This window comes from Corylus avellana, chromosome ca11 (assembly GCF_901000735.1).
Source record: "Corylus avellana chromosome ca11, CavTom2PMs-1.0".
Taxonomy (NCBI): domain Eukaryota; kingdom Viridiplantae; phylum Streptophyta; class Magnoliopsida; order Fagales; family Betulaceae; genus Corylus; species Corylus avellana.
The window spans coordinates 21,665,026-21,679,829 of record NC_081551.1 but is presented as its reverse complement, the minus strand read 5'-3'; the positions used below and the strand labels follow the sequence as shown (position 1 = coordinate 21,679,829).

General features: G+C 36.2%; 1 protein-coding gene across 2 annotated transcripts; it reads left to right on the top strand.

Moving 5' to 3' along the window:
• Positions 1-297: 297 nt before the first annotated feature.
• Positions 298-13,231, top strand: LOC132165344 (uncharacterized; the record flags this gene model as incomplete). Of its 2 annotated transcripts, XR_009438487.1 has the most annotated exon segments (19): positions 298-608; positions 884-1,072; positions 1,163-1,246; positions 2,361-2,420; positions 2,619-2,663; positions 3,440-3,639; positions 4,206-4,691; positions 5,177-5,303; positions 5,419-5,616; positions 5,821-5,910; positions 7,196-7,258; positions 7,546-7,620; positions 7,727-7,777; positions 8,036-8,113; positions 8,837-8,971; positions 9,966-10,073; positions 11,338-11,403; positions 12,168-12,289; positions 12,836-13,231. XR_009438487.1 is itself a non-coding variant. In XM_059575865.1 (18 exon segments), coding segments are annotated over 18 exon segments (2,435 nt in total), but the record flags the coding sequence as incomplete, so codon positions are not given.
• Between the last annotated feature and the right edge of the window lie 1,573 nt (positions 13,232-14,804).

The following is a 14,804-nucleotide window of genomic DNA, read 5'->3' as shown; positions in this document are numbered from 1 at the left end:
ATGGGATTTTATTTTGGAGATCCTATTCATAAATGTTCTTAATCATTTATCGTTCATTTTTTATGCTCTATGTTGTCTTGGATTTGAGGACAATCTAAAAGTTGCTTTATTTGTAGTTGTTAACAACAGTGTTTGCTGCTAAGCTAACTATTGACTGGTCGTTTCTAGTTCTGGGTGTCAGATATAGTGTGAGGTCTTGAGTATCAAGCTTTGTGTTTCTGCCGGAATATGTATTATAATTTAGCTAGTGATTTTGTAATAATTTTGTGTATCTCAGACTTGTATTATTGTGTGCAGGAGGGATATTTTTTAGGATGGCTAATAATGAAGAGACAGGTAGCCCAGGTTGGGGTGCTTCGTTTGAAGATGTTGCAAGAGCTGTTGCTGCTGCGGCTGCTGCTGCCACTGCTGCTCGTTCACCACGGCCATCTGTGGTATTTTCGTCGAAAGATGATAATGGTGGTAGCCCAATACAAAAACTGCAGCGCCAAGTTGCTAGAGTGCTAAAAGGATTCTCACAGCCATCTGAAGTGAAAAGTGCAACATACAATCCAGAAGTTCTGACTAGCCAAAAACGCCAATGGGCAAGCTTTCAGTTGCAATACTTGGTATGCTATGGTGTTTCAGTGGACTCTTCCATGTTCATGTTGCTAATTTTTCTCAATGGAGGAAATTCAGCAAGCTGTTGCTGAAAGGTTTTCCAAGTTTGATTTTATATAGCCATACCATCCTGCTTGTTTCATTCAGTTAGTTCATTATGGCAATATGATGGCTGATACTGGCCGCAGTTGGTGATTACAATTTTTGTCGTGGCTTTTTTCTCATAAAATGACAGTTTTGTCTATAGTGTTTTGAATAACATCTATCCTATTTAAGTGTGCAGGATCATAGGTCTTTAAAGGAGCCAACAAAACTTTTTGAGAGCATGGTAGTTGTAGGGCTTCATCCTAACTGTGATATTCAAGCACTTCATAGGCAATACATTGCCAGAAAGTCTGAAGGTTCTGGAAGATTGCGAAGTGCGCTAAGTTCTCAGAATCAATCGCGTGTAGAACCCAACATTGAACCTCAGGTGGGTATTATTCTTAAGAAAATGTTGAGTTCATTTGCATTTAGATGTTTGTTACACATTTGATTTGATTGGTTGTTGTTCTATTTTCAGGTCTTATTTGTTTACCCTCCAGAAAAGCAGCTGCCTCTTAAATACAAAGATCTTCTTTCATTTTGCTTCCCTGGAGGCTTGGAGGTTGGGTGTATGCTTTTTGGGTCAATTTTTGGAATGATCAGTTTGTGTATTTGAAAGTTAGGAGCTATATTTCTTATTGCTCATGACTTCTAGTTGTTCAGCTGCTGTGGAATCATAAAATGTAACTTATGCTTGAAGTTTATTTAGTTACCATCTTACTGGCGCTAGAAAAATGCTCATTAAAGTTTGAAACTTTAGAGAAGTTGATGCCTTCCAAATCTCTTCCGCTTTTAATGTTCGAGTCTGTTCATAGAAATCTACATAAGTTAATAAGAGTAAAAACTATGATAATTAAGCCTTCAGATACCCTCCTTTTCTTTACCCCTTTTAATTGGATGAAATCTTTGAGCTGTTATTGGTTTTCTTCCTTTATAGATTTTTAAGACTTTTTAAGCTTTGGATGCTAATTTTTTAGTGCCATTCTCTTGCACAGTGCCTGTTTACTAAGGGTAGTGTCTTGTATTTTTTCGATATAATTTGATTTATCCACAAAAAAACCACTTTTAAGATATTTCTCTAATAATGCTCGCAACTGCGACAAAAGATAAACAAGAAATAACCGGAAACTCAGGGTAATTTTTCATATGATATCAATTGTTTTTAGCAGGAGACATTTGTACCTTCAGGGAAAGTGGGGGGGTCCACTGTGTAATATCACTAATCCAACGGTTAAGTGAAGACATAACTGGCCCTTGTAGCCATCTGATACCTCTAGCCCTTTAATAAGGGGAAGTTCTTGGTCTTTGGTCCAACAATGGGAAGGAGGTATTTGGGAGGGGAAGCGCTAGCCTGTTATCGCTCTCTGATATAAAAAACGGGATTAAAAAAGTAACAGAATTTGTCAAACTATGGTGCAACTACATCACTCATGCAGTTTATGTAAGAATAGAAAGTTTGGCACAACTGATATTCATGTGAGCATGTTTCTTTCTACTTTTCGAGAAGTTAAATGTCTGAACGCTTATGCGCCTAACTGGTTTGAGACTTTAGTCTTTATTTTATTTCTTGCTTATGTATTTTAGCACTCAAAGCAGATTTTTGTTTTTGTTTGTTCTTAAAGTAGGCGTGAGCTTTTACACAGGTGTTTCTAAAACTTGGTGATGTGTAATTTCAGGTTCATTCCGTTGAGAGAAGTCCTTCCATGAGTGAGTTGAATGAAATTCTTCTTGGGCAGGTACTTTGACATATTATGCTCCATTGTGTTATCATGAAAACCTTTTTTATCACCAGCTAGTTAATGCTTATGTTACTGTAGCCTTTGATGAGTTATATTTGCCTAGTTTGGTTTGTTTTCCTTCAAATTTACAGTTTGAGTAGCTTCCAGTATAATTTCCGAAATTTTTGATCCTCTAGTTCATTGCTTATATTACAGGAACACTTCAAACAAAGTGATCTCTCCTTTGTATTCCGGTTACAGGTAAGCTACAGGATGTTATGTTGCATTGCTTTTGTTTTCTTGCATTTGTATCATTTGCTCTTTTCTTAACAAGAATTCCATGAGCAACCTAACACATTGGCTGTTATTGTTCATAATGTCTCAGAATCATTCCCTATTAATGGCTATATTGTTTGAGAAATGATCTATCTAATGATTACTGAAATGGGTATGAAGGTTCAAAAGGAGCTACAGCTCAATTTGGAGAAACGATGTGATCATCGGAGGAGCATTTAATCTAAATAGGAATGGTTGGAGTTTGAATTAGTTTTTCCTATGCCAAGATCTTGTGTGCTCCAGTTAAACACACACTAAGCATAACATATTGCTAGACTCATGGAAATCCATTATTGTGGTATATACTGTTAATATTACTGGGGAAGTATGTTCGGAGTTGCTGGTTTTGCAATGAACCAGTTTATTGAGTCATGCCGTTCAGTGATTGTTTGGAGTTGTATTTTAATGCTCAAGGAGGAGAAACCTTCTTCTTGAAGGCATGCAAGGCCCAAGGGGATTAACATAATTGAGTTATGGACTGTTAGCTTTCTAATTTTTATTAGCTCTAATTGATATGCATTGAAATTTAAGACACTTGCTTAACTTTGTACTGGTGTGCCCCATTTGAGCTATTTTCTCCTTTTACTTGAATAGATTTAATTTGTTTGCTTTCTTTTTCTCCAAGTTAATTATTTGGGATCCTTATTTATTTATTTTTCTGTATGATACAAACCTATGCAATTTTTTTATTTGTTTCATAGGTAGCTGATGATTCAACAATGTACGGATGCTGTGTGTTAGTTGAAGAACTAGTACAAAAGCCCTCTGGATTGCTTTCCATGATTTCAGATAAACCACCTTCCTGCCCATCTTTAAGCCGTCATATATTAACCACACGGAGATGTTATTGCATTCTCTCAAGGCTTCCATTCTTTGAATTGCATTTTGGTGTATTGAATAGGTGTGTAAATTTATGTTTGATCAATTTACTTTTGGTTTTGAATTGCAGTAGGTGGGAGTTACAATGGGAATAGAGGGTGATGGCTTTTCTTTGTGTAGGCACATGTTGAATATAATTATTAATGTTTAACCTGGATCTTATTTGCTATATTCCTAAGGTGCACAACTGGAAAGACACCCAAGAGCATTCTGTTCTCCATTTGATCACTACAAAATGGAGGAAAGAGAATGTGTAATAGAACTTAGGATGTGCGTTTTCCTGACCCGAGCAACAACTTTTAAAGAAAATTTCACGTGATTCCTTAAAATGGATTTTTCTTATGGGAGAACTCAAGTTTTTAGTTATAAAATAAATATAAGGTTAGGCTGCAAAATCTCTCTATCTCTCTCTCTCGCTCTCTCTCTCTCTCTCTCATGTTGATGGGTAACATTGGGTGTAAATTCATGTTTTAGAGGAAGGTTCTATTTGATATAGTACTTTGTATTTACTATTCAATGCCAGCAACATACTTCTTTTCTTTGTTCATGTCGTTGGTCATATTGTCATTTTTTGAAATTTTCCTGCAGCATATTCACAGAAGAAAGGTTGGAACGGTTAACAAAAGATATTGGTATTTTGAATTTTGAGTCCCCTGAGGATTGTAGGAAGGAAGAAAACTTTGAAGAAAATACAGATGAAAATTCAGATGGTGTATCACCGAATCATAGAGTTGCAGAGGACATGCTGAATGGAACTGCTGAAACTTCCGAATTAAGTTTAAGAGAGTCTAAGCCTGAAAGAGTTTCAGATGATGGGAGTCACGAAGATCGTCAAATGCTTGATGGGGACCTTTGTTTGCTGAAGAAAGGTGTCAATGATAATGGTGTTCCTGTAGATCCTGATTCTGAGATGGTGACAGTGAAAAGAGAATCTAGTGCTGCAAATTCTGAAGATTGTTATATCAACGCTGATGATTGCTCAACAAACAAGCAAGTGGTAGAAAAGCGTTTACCAAATGCTGTCCTGCCACTCCTGCGGCATTATCAGTCTGAAAGCTCTGAATCTTCCTCTAGGTAAATCTCTCTTGTTCAGTGTATTATGTGATAGGGACAACAGCACATTCAGGGTTCACGTTTTCTTTCCTTTAGGGGACAGTATATATATATATCACCTTCCCTCCATATGCCCATGAATGCATTTGTTTGGTTCTGAATTATATTGGCTGAAGGGTACTGGTAGATTGAGAAGGAATGAAGGTAAAGTATTATCCAATGATTTGCAAGTGAATGGAGGACATGTAAATGTCTAGTTGTTTTATAAAGTTGCTTCTCTAATTCATAACAAGTGTAGGTAAAAAACACTGTTTTATGTGTATGCCTTTTCAATACTATGGAGATGGAAATTAGAAAGTTATGCTTTTTATAAAACTTCTGATTACTTATAAAAAAAGAAAGAAAGTAGTGTTATTTGATTGTAAGCTGTGTATGCCTTAATTAGAAAACACTGTTGTATGATCGTAAGCAGCTTATAGATGCCATATATATATTGGTTTATGCAGTTTTCAGGGTTCTCCTAGTGACGAAAGAAATTTTAGAAGTGATGTTGATGATACGGAGACAGAAGAGGCATCTTTCTCTGGCCAGGAGGATCCCAGTGACCTCATTGATATTCTTGAATGGGCTAAGGTTTGAATGAGTCATTTTTCAGATATGCCTATTTAAATGTTTTTAAGCTGTTTGCCTCATAATCATGTACCCTGGATCTACTATTAACAATTGACAAATTTTTCCTGGTTTCCAGGCAAACAACCATGGATCATTACAGATAATATGCGAGTATTATCGGTTACAGTTCCCTGCAAGGGGTTCAACACTAAGGTTTTGGCCTTTGGAGCACCTGCATCCTTTGGAATATCACAGACCAGATGAAACAGTTTTACATATTGGTGGCTCAACTATTGATTTGAGATCATGCAGTACAAGTCTGGAGTTTGCTGAGGTAGATTCTGATGATAACTTTGTAGGATCAGATGAATTAACCTGACCTTTTTCATCGGTGGATGATTTTGGCTTACCTTGTTATTTGGCAATATTTTTGCTAGAAATTTAACTCTCTTTCCAATGGCCCAGGAAAAAAAAAATGTTACTCGTTATTTCAGGCATTGTTGGTCGTTGGCATCTTATTGTTGTTGGTTTTTATCAGGCTCACAGTGCGCTTTTGGTGGAGGAGGAAGCAACTGCATTATCAGTTTGGGCTGTTGCATGCATATGTGGCTCCTTACGACTTGAGAATGTAAGTTGATGCCCAGCTTTGTGTTTTATTAATGGTGCTCTCAAATTAATTGCCATTCATTTTTGTTGTTTTCTATGAATTTATATATTTATTTTTTGCTGGACACTTTATTATAGTGTTGTCTGGAGCTTGGCTAGTAGTAACATCCTGCTCATCTTTTCGAGGATAAACTTTATGTTTGGATTTTTTTCATCACTGTTACGAAGAGACTATATAGGCATATGCGTGTGTGTTTACACTCATATGACTAAATTGCAAGATTAATGTAACCACCTGACTTTTATATAAGTCGTAAAGCAGAATTATCACAATTCCATGTGGCGCTACTACTAAAATTTTACACTCGCAACGGAAGATTTGAGTATAAAAGTTTAGTAATAGTGCCACGTGGAATTGCGATAATTCCGCTTTACAACTTGTATAAAAGTTGGGGTGTTATAGGATGGTATCAGAGTAATCGGCTTTGAGGACCCATGAGAGGTAATTCCTTTTAGGAATAAAATCCAGGAAAAGAATACCTGAGCATAGGCTACGAACAATATAAAATAGGTTCGATAGGTCTTGTAGTAAGTTGTACAGTCACTTTTGAAAAGTCTAGCAAAGGGTTGCAGATCATGAGCGATGGTTTGTGAAATTTTCGTAGGACTAGACTAACAATCGTCTTACTACAGAAAATGTCCACATTCCCATAGAGATGTATGTAACAAGGAAAGCAACCACAAGGAGGCTAGGTCTATAGAGGGGGTGGCTTCATGCCCTTACCCAGAATAGGGCTACTAGCTGATAGGAAAAAGGGGTGCACCTGCACTTGGAATCCTTGTCTCTGTGGCTAGCTGTTGTACGCTTGGCTAGTAGTTGTGCATTTTATCGCTTACCCTAAAATTATGAAATGAATAAAATATCCGTTGTGCCATCTTTTGGATAAACATTCTAAATTTGAAAAAAATTATACTCAAATCTTCCATTGCAAGTGTAAAAGTTTAGTAGTAGCGCCACGTGGAATAGCAATAATTCTGCTTTATGACTTACGTAAAAGCCAGGGCCTTACAGTTGATATATCATCAAATGTTGTAGCCTCCTATATGTATTTCTAGTCTCTGTTAGAATGTTGTCACTATGTTACAGATATCATGTATCTTTAATATGAATTATGCTGATCAGGGTGAATATGGTGGTTTCTTCCCGTAATCAGCGGTAATTTGGATGTGAGAGGTTATGTCTTGCTTGTATGCAAGGTTTACATGATGGCTGAAACATAGATATTGATTGTCTTTGCACTTTGTAGGTCTTGACATTGGTTGCAGGAGCTCTACTGGAGAAGCATATTGTGGTTGTTTGTTCCAATCTGGTATGTGAATCTATTTGAATTATTTACGTTTTGTCATTTGCTTTTAGTAGTTACTAAAAATAAGGGGTAGGATATTTTTCATAATAATCCCCCTCACACACTGTTATTGTTTATAAAGGAAAGTTACACACTTCAATTCAAATACATATACTAACAAGACAAACTTAACCATATCTTCTAAATCAAATAACCAACAGTAAAATATAATTTATCTTAATTTAACAGTAGTCTCAGAAATACAATACAGCCTTTGAGATTATATTGGATTTGGAATTCTTGATGTACAGGGAATCTTATCAGCCTCAGTTTTGTCCATTATCCCTCTAATCCGTCCCTACCAGTGGCAAAGCCTGCTAATGCCGGTATAGTTTTCTTCTGGCCAATATCAACTGTGAATTTTAGGATTATTTTAGTACTTATTATTTTTCAACTATTCTTTGGGTCTTAATCATGTGCATAAACATCCAGGTTTTACCAAATGACATGCTGGACTTTTTGGATGCACCTGTCCCGTACATTGTAAGTGCTCATTAGTTGTGCTTTGTGTATCTTACCATATTTCACTCGGCACATAACTAGAAATGGGCCTATAGACAATAAATGCATGCAAGTTAGGTTGTTTGGGTCCAGAATTTCCTTTGTCAAATGCATACTGTTGGAAAGTTTAAGGGTCCTTATGATGTAGATGAGTCCAAATTTGGCGTACAGTCATTGTCATCTCTAGGTAGTACTACTTCTGACATCTGGTTGATTACTAAAAGTAATTTTCATGTACAGGTGGGTGTGAAGAACAAAACCAATGAAGTACAGTCAAAGTTGACTAATGTCATTTTGGTTGATGTCAACAAGAACCAGGTGTATACTTTTTTTCCTTTAGAAATTTGATTTGGATAACTAATTTTGACTCGAGCAAGTTTTGACTGGTGGTTGACTGATGCATTATCCAAACTTATTGTCCTTTTTTAAAAAATTTATGACCCCTTAAACAAAGCAGAAACTTATTGAAGATCATAGATATTTGAGTAATCACTGTTAACATTTTTTCTTTAAATGATAGCAGTTGTTTCTTGCAAAACAATTTTAGGGTTCAGACAATTTCTCCTTAAATGGGTTTAACCATAAGAAACCAACCTACTTATGATGTGCCATATCAAATGTTTATTTTCTTCTCATCCGTGATTGGCAATTGGTTGAGACTTGGATAGCATCCTTTTTATGGGTCATGAGGGTTTGAGGCCCATGGATCCTAGAGTATTTACGGACATGGAGGAGACTTTATTGTGGTTCTAAGTTTGAAAATAATGTAAAGTGGTTTGATGGGGGTGAGTACTCATGGAAGCTGATACAAGGGAAAGGACGCTGTAATCTTGGCCAGCAAATATAAAGGGCAAAATTCAGTTTAAATGCATGATTTTCTTTTGCATCATATTATTTGTCTATTACATTTGGTGATGTTCTCTTGCTGCCTACTTTATGTAACTTCTTAATATTGTTTAGTTCCATTATTATTTGGACCCATTGTTCAGCTTAAACTTTGTAGCAAGTTATCTAAACCTTATTTATTGCATGATTAATCAGGTGAAGTCACCGTCAATACCTCAACTGCCACAACAAAAGGAGTTATTTTCCTCCTTACGTCCTTATCATGCAAAACTTGTAGGAGAAAGTTATTTGGGGAGGAAACGGCCAGTGTACGAATGCACAGATGTGCAGGTGTGCCCTTCTGCCTTACTGTTTTGTCCCCATTGTTCCTTCCTTTATAACCTCCACCCCCTGCGTTAAGTCTCCCTTTTCTCAATTCTCACAAGCTGTTAATGCTATTGATGAATGTTCAGGCTAGCAGGAAGCCCTTGTTTGTAATATTCTTGAGAGGCTTCCTCTGTTTTTATTTGAAATAACATATTGTTAGACCTTGGTAATAGTTACATTGTGGTTATGATTGTTTGTCATTATAGTAAAAATCCTTAGAACGATTGTATTAGTAGCAGCTTTTGTTTGTGATCTTTTCCTTGAGAACCTCAGGCATTGGGAGTTTAGTTGAGTACTGTTGTTGTATTTGGTAAAGCTGATTCTGTAGTTTGCTTTCTTGTTGCGACCACTTCATCATGGTTCCAGCATGGCTTTTTGCCTTTACCTTTAATACTAAGATTGGGTTGGTTTGTGCTTGCTAGTGTTTTTTTCTGCTGGCCACATCCATACAAGATGGTTGTCAGTATCCTTTGTTTGCAGATCTGCACCCTTGCTAATATGACCTTTTATGCTCTTGTGCAAATTGAACTTCTTATGTTGTCACAAGCCTCAAAGAATGCTGGCGAGCAGTCTGTGTGATTACTCATTGTTGATAAGATATGCCATTGTTTTGTAGCTTTTGCCTTTCGTAATACATATTTGTTCCCGTATTATCTTAATTGATTAATTGTAGGAAATGATCTATATTTTATTATTTTTTAGTGCAGAACCTAGGTTCACTGCCTTCTTTAGTTTCTTATCTTGATTTGACCATCTTAGTTTTGGCAGGAACAATTATTAAGCCTGGACAAGTAATAGACACATCAATTAAGCTAATTATATCAACTTTATCAAGTATCAGTGATGTCCAATCTGCCATATATTTTCTATTTGAAATGATTCTTACCTAGTAATGATGTGGCAAACTGTAATTTCAGTGGTAGCTTCCCTGTTGTTCTGATGTTTTTGTGACATGTAGGTCGAAGCAGCCAAGGGTTTCCTAGCAGTACTAAGGTCTTACTTGGATTCTCTTTGCTCTAAGCTCCGTTCACATACAATTACAAATGTACAGTCCAATGATGATAAGGTTTGTATTTTTTTTTTTTTTTTCCAAGTTGAATGTTAGGCAATCTTGATTTGACTGGTTTCTAATAGTTGGTTGTGAATGCTAAAATCAATTTTTCTTTTTATTTTTTGGGGAAACTTCACTTGCCCCTATATCAATGGTTTTGCACTTATAACCTCGAACTTTTAATTTATGCAACGTCAGTGTCCCAAGAATTTCTCCCTTTTAATTTCACCATTTTTTTGTTCAAATGCCCCGCTTTTTCAAAATAATAATAAGAAAATAAAATTATGGTCACCCACAGCTCACCTTTTTTATTTAAAAAGGGGGGCATTTTAACAAAAGAATGGTGAAATTAAAAGAGGGAAATTCTTGGAATACTGACTTTGCAAAAATTAAAAGTTTGAGGTTATGATTGCAGAACAATTGATGCTTTCCCCCGGGGGGAGTGAAGTTTCTCTTTTTTTATTTTTTTATGGTAACTTTTAGAATATTGATTAAATAATTAAATTCACATTTCTATCGGCCTTTGAGATAAATGGTAATTCATCATGATATCAATGTAGGTGGTTTTTTAGTTTGAATACAAATACCTCTCATTTAAGTTTAATATTCTATGTGTTGGGTCTTATTAATTGAGCAGGAGTTTGGGCCCAAGGCAAGGAAAAATGTTAGAATCTTCATTAAATTCACCATTTTTCTATTTGCTTTTAGTGTTTAGGATAAATATTAATGTATCAAAAACCAAGTTTTTAGAAAAAAGGATTTGCTTGATGAAATAGCGTTGATTAAAGTTTCACTATATTCTTTTAAATTAGACCTCCTTTTACCTATCATGAAAAAGTTTCACTATATTCTTTTAATCCAGATCTGATATTTAAGTGGTAGATACAAACATCACTAAGATTAAAGGGATGGGAATTAGAAATTTATGCAGACATGTGCAAAAACGTTATCATTTTCTCCATCCATCAAGTATAGTGAAAAAATGAATCTTCACTATCATGTAGAAGTTAGCATAGGGATCAGATTATTATTTAAAGTCCCTTTTGTTTATCAGGAAAGTGAAGATTCATTTTTTCACTTTACTTGATGGATGGAGAAAATGATAACTTTGTGCTCAAAGACTTTCATACCCAACAAGTGTGCAAACATAGATGCACAACTACATGATGATTTGACTTTGGATGTGGAAGGGCAAATAATCATTTGATAACATTGACTTGTTTTAACAATCTATAAAATATTGCTGGAAATCTAAAACTAAATCCCTTCTACTTTATAGGTATCATTGCTTTTGAAGGAGAGTTTCATCGACTCATTCCCTAGTCGTGATCGTCCATTTATGAAGGTGTGTTTCCCTACCATCCAACATGATTTTCATTTGTTTATGCAAGGCAATTTTTTTTATCAAGTTATTGGCCCTAAGAGGAGAGAGAATGAGAGTCAATGGACCTACTTTTACTTAATTGTGAGATGGCTAGCGTCCTATGGAATACCATCTTCAACCTTGTAGGTTGGTGTGGGCTATGCCTAGTCGTGTGGTAAACCTTTTCGCTTTCTGGAAAGGGTATTTTGGTAGGCTTCAGAATGCTATTATGTGAAAGATGGTTCTCTCTTGCTGTATGTGGTGTATTTGGCAAAAAAAAAAAATGATAGAAGTTTTGAAGGCTGCGAAGGACCGACAGCGGAACCAAGGGGATTTTTTCTTCAAGACTCTTTATCACTGGACAACTGTCTTTGACTTTAATATTTTTAGCTTTCGGCCTTTTTCTTCTGCTAATTAGGCGTTTCCCTTATATATTTCCTACATACTTTAATTGCACCTTTTGCGCTTTTTTAGTAAATTGTGTTTACTTATCAAAACAATAATAGGTCTGAAGAGGGTGGTAGGTGAGGTCATGGGTTCAAGAATAATTCTTAAAACCGCTTCTTTTCCTTCTAGGTGCCCCAGCTTTGATTAACAACCATGATATTGGTTTATCTTTATTTTAGGATGTCATATTAAAACCCTGCAAGGGTTTAGTCAAATTACTCGTTTGGGATGCTCTTAATGCTCTGTATTATGGAATCATGCTAACTTTTTTCTTCCACTCTCTCTATCATCCCAAGCAGCTTTTCGTGGACACGCAACTCTTTTCTGTACATACAGATCTCGTTCTCTCATTCTTCCAGAAGGAATAATGCTGCCATGCTAGATTGGCCTGGAGTTTGTAGCATTTTGTTGTAAATTGAAGGCAAGTTCTGTAATGTGTAATTTTTCAATTATAATGAGTTGAAATCTTCGCGGCATGAAATGTTGCTGTATTTTCTTATTCTCGAGTCTCATTCTGATTCTCTCATCTTAAATGTATAATTAAATGAAGTCGTGCTTAGTGATAAATATGTCATGAGAGCCATTGCAAACAGAAGTTAGGACTGCAGATATATATATAGAAAGGTGTTCTGCCAATTGTGAATATCTCCATTCTATTTTATATACTGCAATTCATTCTACGTCCTTTTTTATGCTTCTCAATGGCCGATTCAAAAGTTATTAGTATTAGACCTTGCCACTTCGATAGAATAGGATATTGGTGTGGTATATGGCATTATTCTTCACGTTAGCCGGTGAACCTTGATGTCATAAATGTTGCTTCTTGAGTTTAGATTTTGAAAAGGATTAAAAGTAGAATAAGATTCTCATATTGTTGTCAAAAAGTATTGGAGGTATTTAGTTAATTATGAGGGTCGAAGTTGTCAAATATTGCACACTGAGTGTCATGCATTTATTTCTCCTGCAGACCATTTGTCAAAGCAAGCTCGTGTACATTCACTTTCTAAGCAGCATAGTGTATTGACCCATCAGTATCCTCCCTTGAACGGTCACATTCAAGAGTGATGTTACACACTTTCTGTCGTGGTTTTTAAAATTATTATTAGTAATGATTTTATAAGTTAGAGAGTGCGGGAGTAGGTGTGTAGTATTACTCTTCTTTTAAGGGACAATTTTTCATCAAAAAGACAAATTTCTAACCTAATCTATTAAATTGACCACCGACTCTAGAACGTGTGCTTTTTACATGCATTTTTAATGAAGCATATGAATCTACATGAAAATCACATGATCTAGGGACATGTTAGTTTGGAGTAATACTATTTAGTGGACGGATATATGATTGTTATATAATTTGGATGATGTGGCAATGAAAATTAACCATTGTTTTCTTCTTTTAACAAATTCTGATTTTTACTACTATATCATCAAGTTGTATGGAAGTCATATAACAGTCTCTTAAATAGCATTTTTCGTCGGTTTAACTATCTTTAATTTAGAAGAAAACTGTCCTTTAAATGCTTTTGGGCTGGGACCATCAGTGCCCATCTTGCTCGGCGTAAGTAATGGTCTTTATTCAATGGGAGACGCTCTTCTTCTTTGGGTGAGCAGGGAGTCATCCTCTCAACCACAACATTTGAAAGAACTGCGGAAACATGAGTAATCCGTGTGCATGTATATATATGGGCAGTGGTCTTTCAAGTCTATTAATGGCAGTGCTAGTCTGCTAGAGCATGGGAAATATGTGGGGTGCACTGCACTCTCCCATGATACCAGCTAGTCCAATTGATGAGAGTTCCTCATCTATCAAAGGTTCTCATCATAGGTCACCTCTACTTTCAGAATTTTCTGGACAAAGATTACATCACATATTTGTACATTCGCAGCAGTGAATCCTGAAGTTGAATGCTCGAGTCTGCCATGACTGGTGATACCATTAATAATCATCCTAGGCCCACTCAAGAAGCCTTTATATAAAAATAAGACTAATCTTATATATTATACCTACATTTCATTCTCATTTTATTGGGCTCATGTAGCAATGTTCATCAACTTTTGATTTTTGATGTTTCTTTGTTTTATGTAACAATCGTTGAGAAGCACTACCCAATGAGATGAGGGTGGAATGATAGTGTAAAATGTAGCATTAATTTAAAAATAAATCATAGGGTTATAAGCCCGAAAGTGCAAAGTATCTAAAGGATGACGAAGACTACCCTATGGAAGCTAATGGAGCCTTGCATAAAAAGGGGCACATATCATCGGGTACTTTGTACTATTCAGTTTTTTTCCATTCTCTCTATTCAGTTTTTTTCTCGATGAATTATTTATTAATCCAAGTATCGAAGGCTCTCTCGGTCCTCTGGAACCAGTAATTTCGTAATTTTTTTTTTAAAAAAAAAAATTTGCAGGTGACCTGTCGCAAGTATTTTTTATTTATTTATTTTTTCTAATTAAAAGGATGGGAAGGGGCGACCAGTGTAGTTTCCGCCCTTGGGCGTGACCATCGGGGTTCCCATCCGCTGTGGAATGTCCGGTTTGAGCCATAGTTACTGCCTGAGAAGGTGAGCCCATCACCACAACTCCACGAAAGTGTAAGCCGGTAGAGCCCCTTCATAGTAGCATATGGTTCACGCATCTACTACCGCAAGCGGATTCGAACACGCGACCATTAGGATGAAAGGAGTTCTTTTACCAACTCAACTACCACCTTGGCGGTGACCTGTCGCAAGTATGGCTGTTCAATTTGAATTTGGCATTTAAGGTGAAATTGGGGTTTTTCTTCCAAGAACTCTCAACCTTGAAAGAGGAACATTTATGCAAGAGGGGATGCAGGTGAGAGTAAGAGGGATATGTTTGTCAAGTGGGGTCATGCTCAAAAAACAAGGCGATTTGCATGTGTTGGAGCCTGGCAGAGGATAGGAACAGTGCATCAG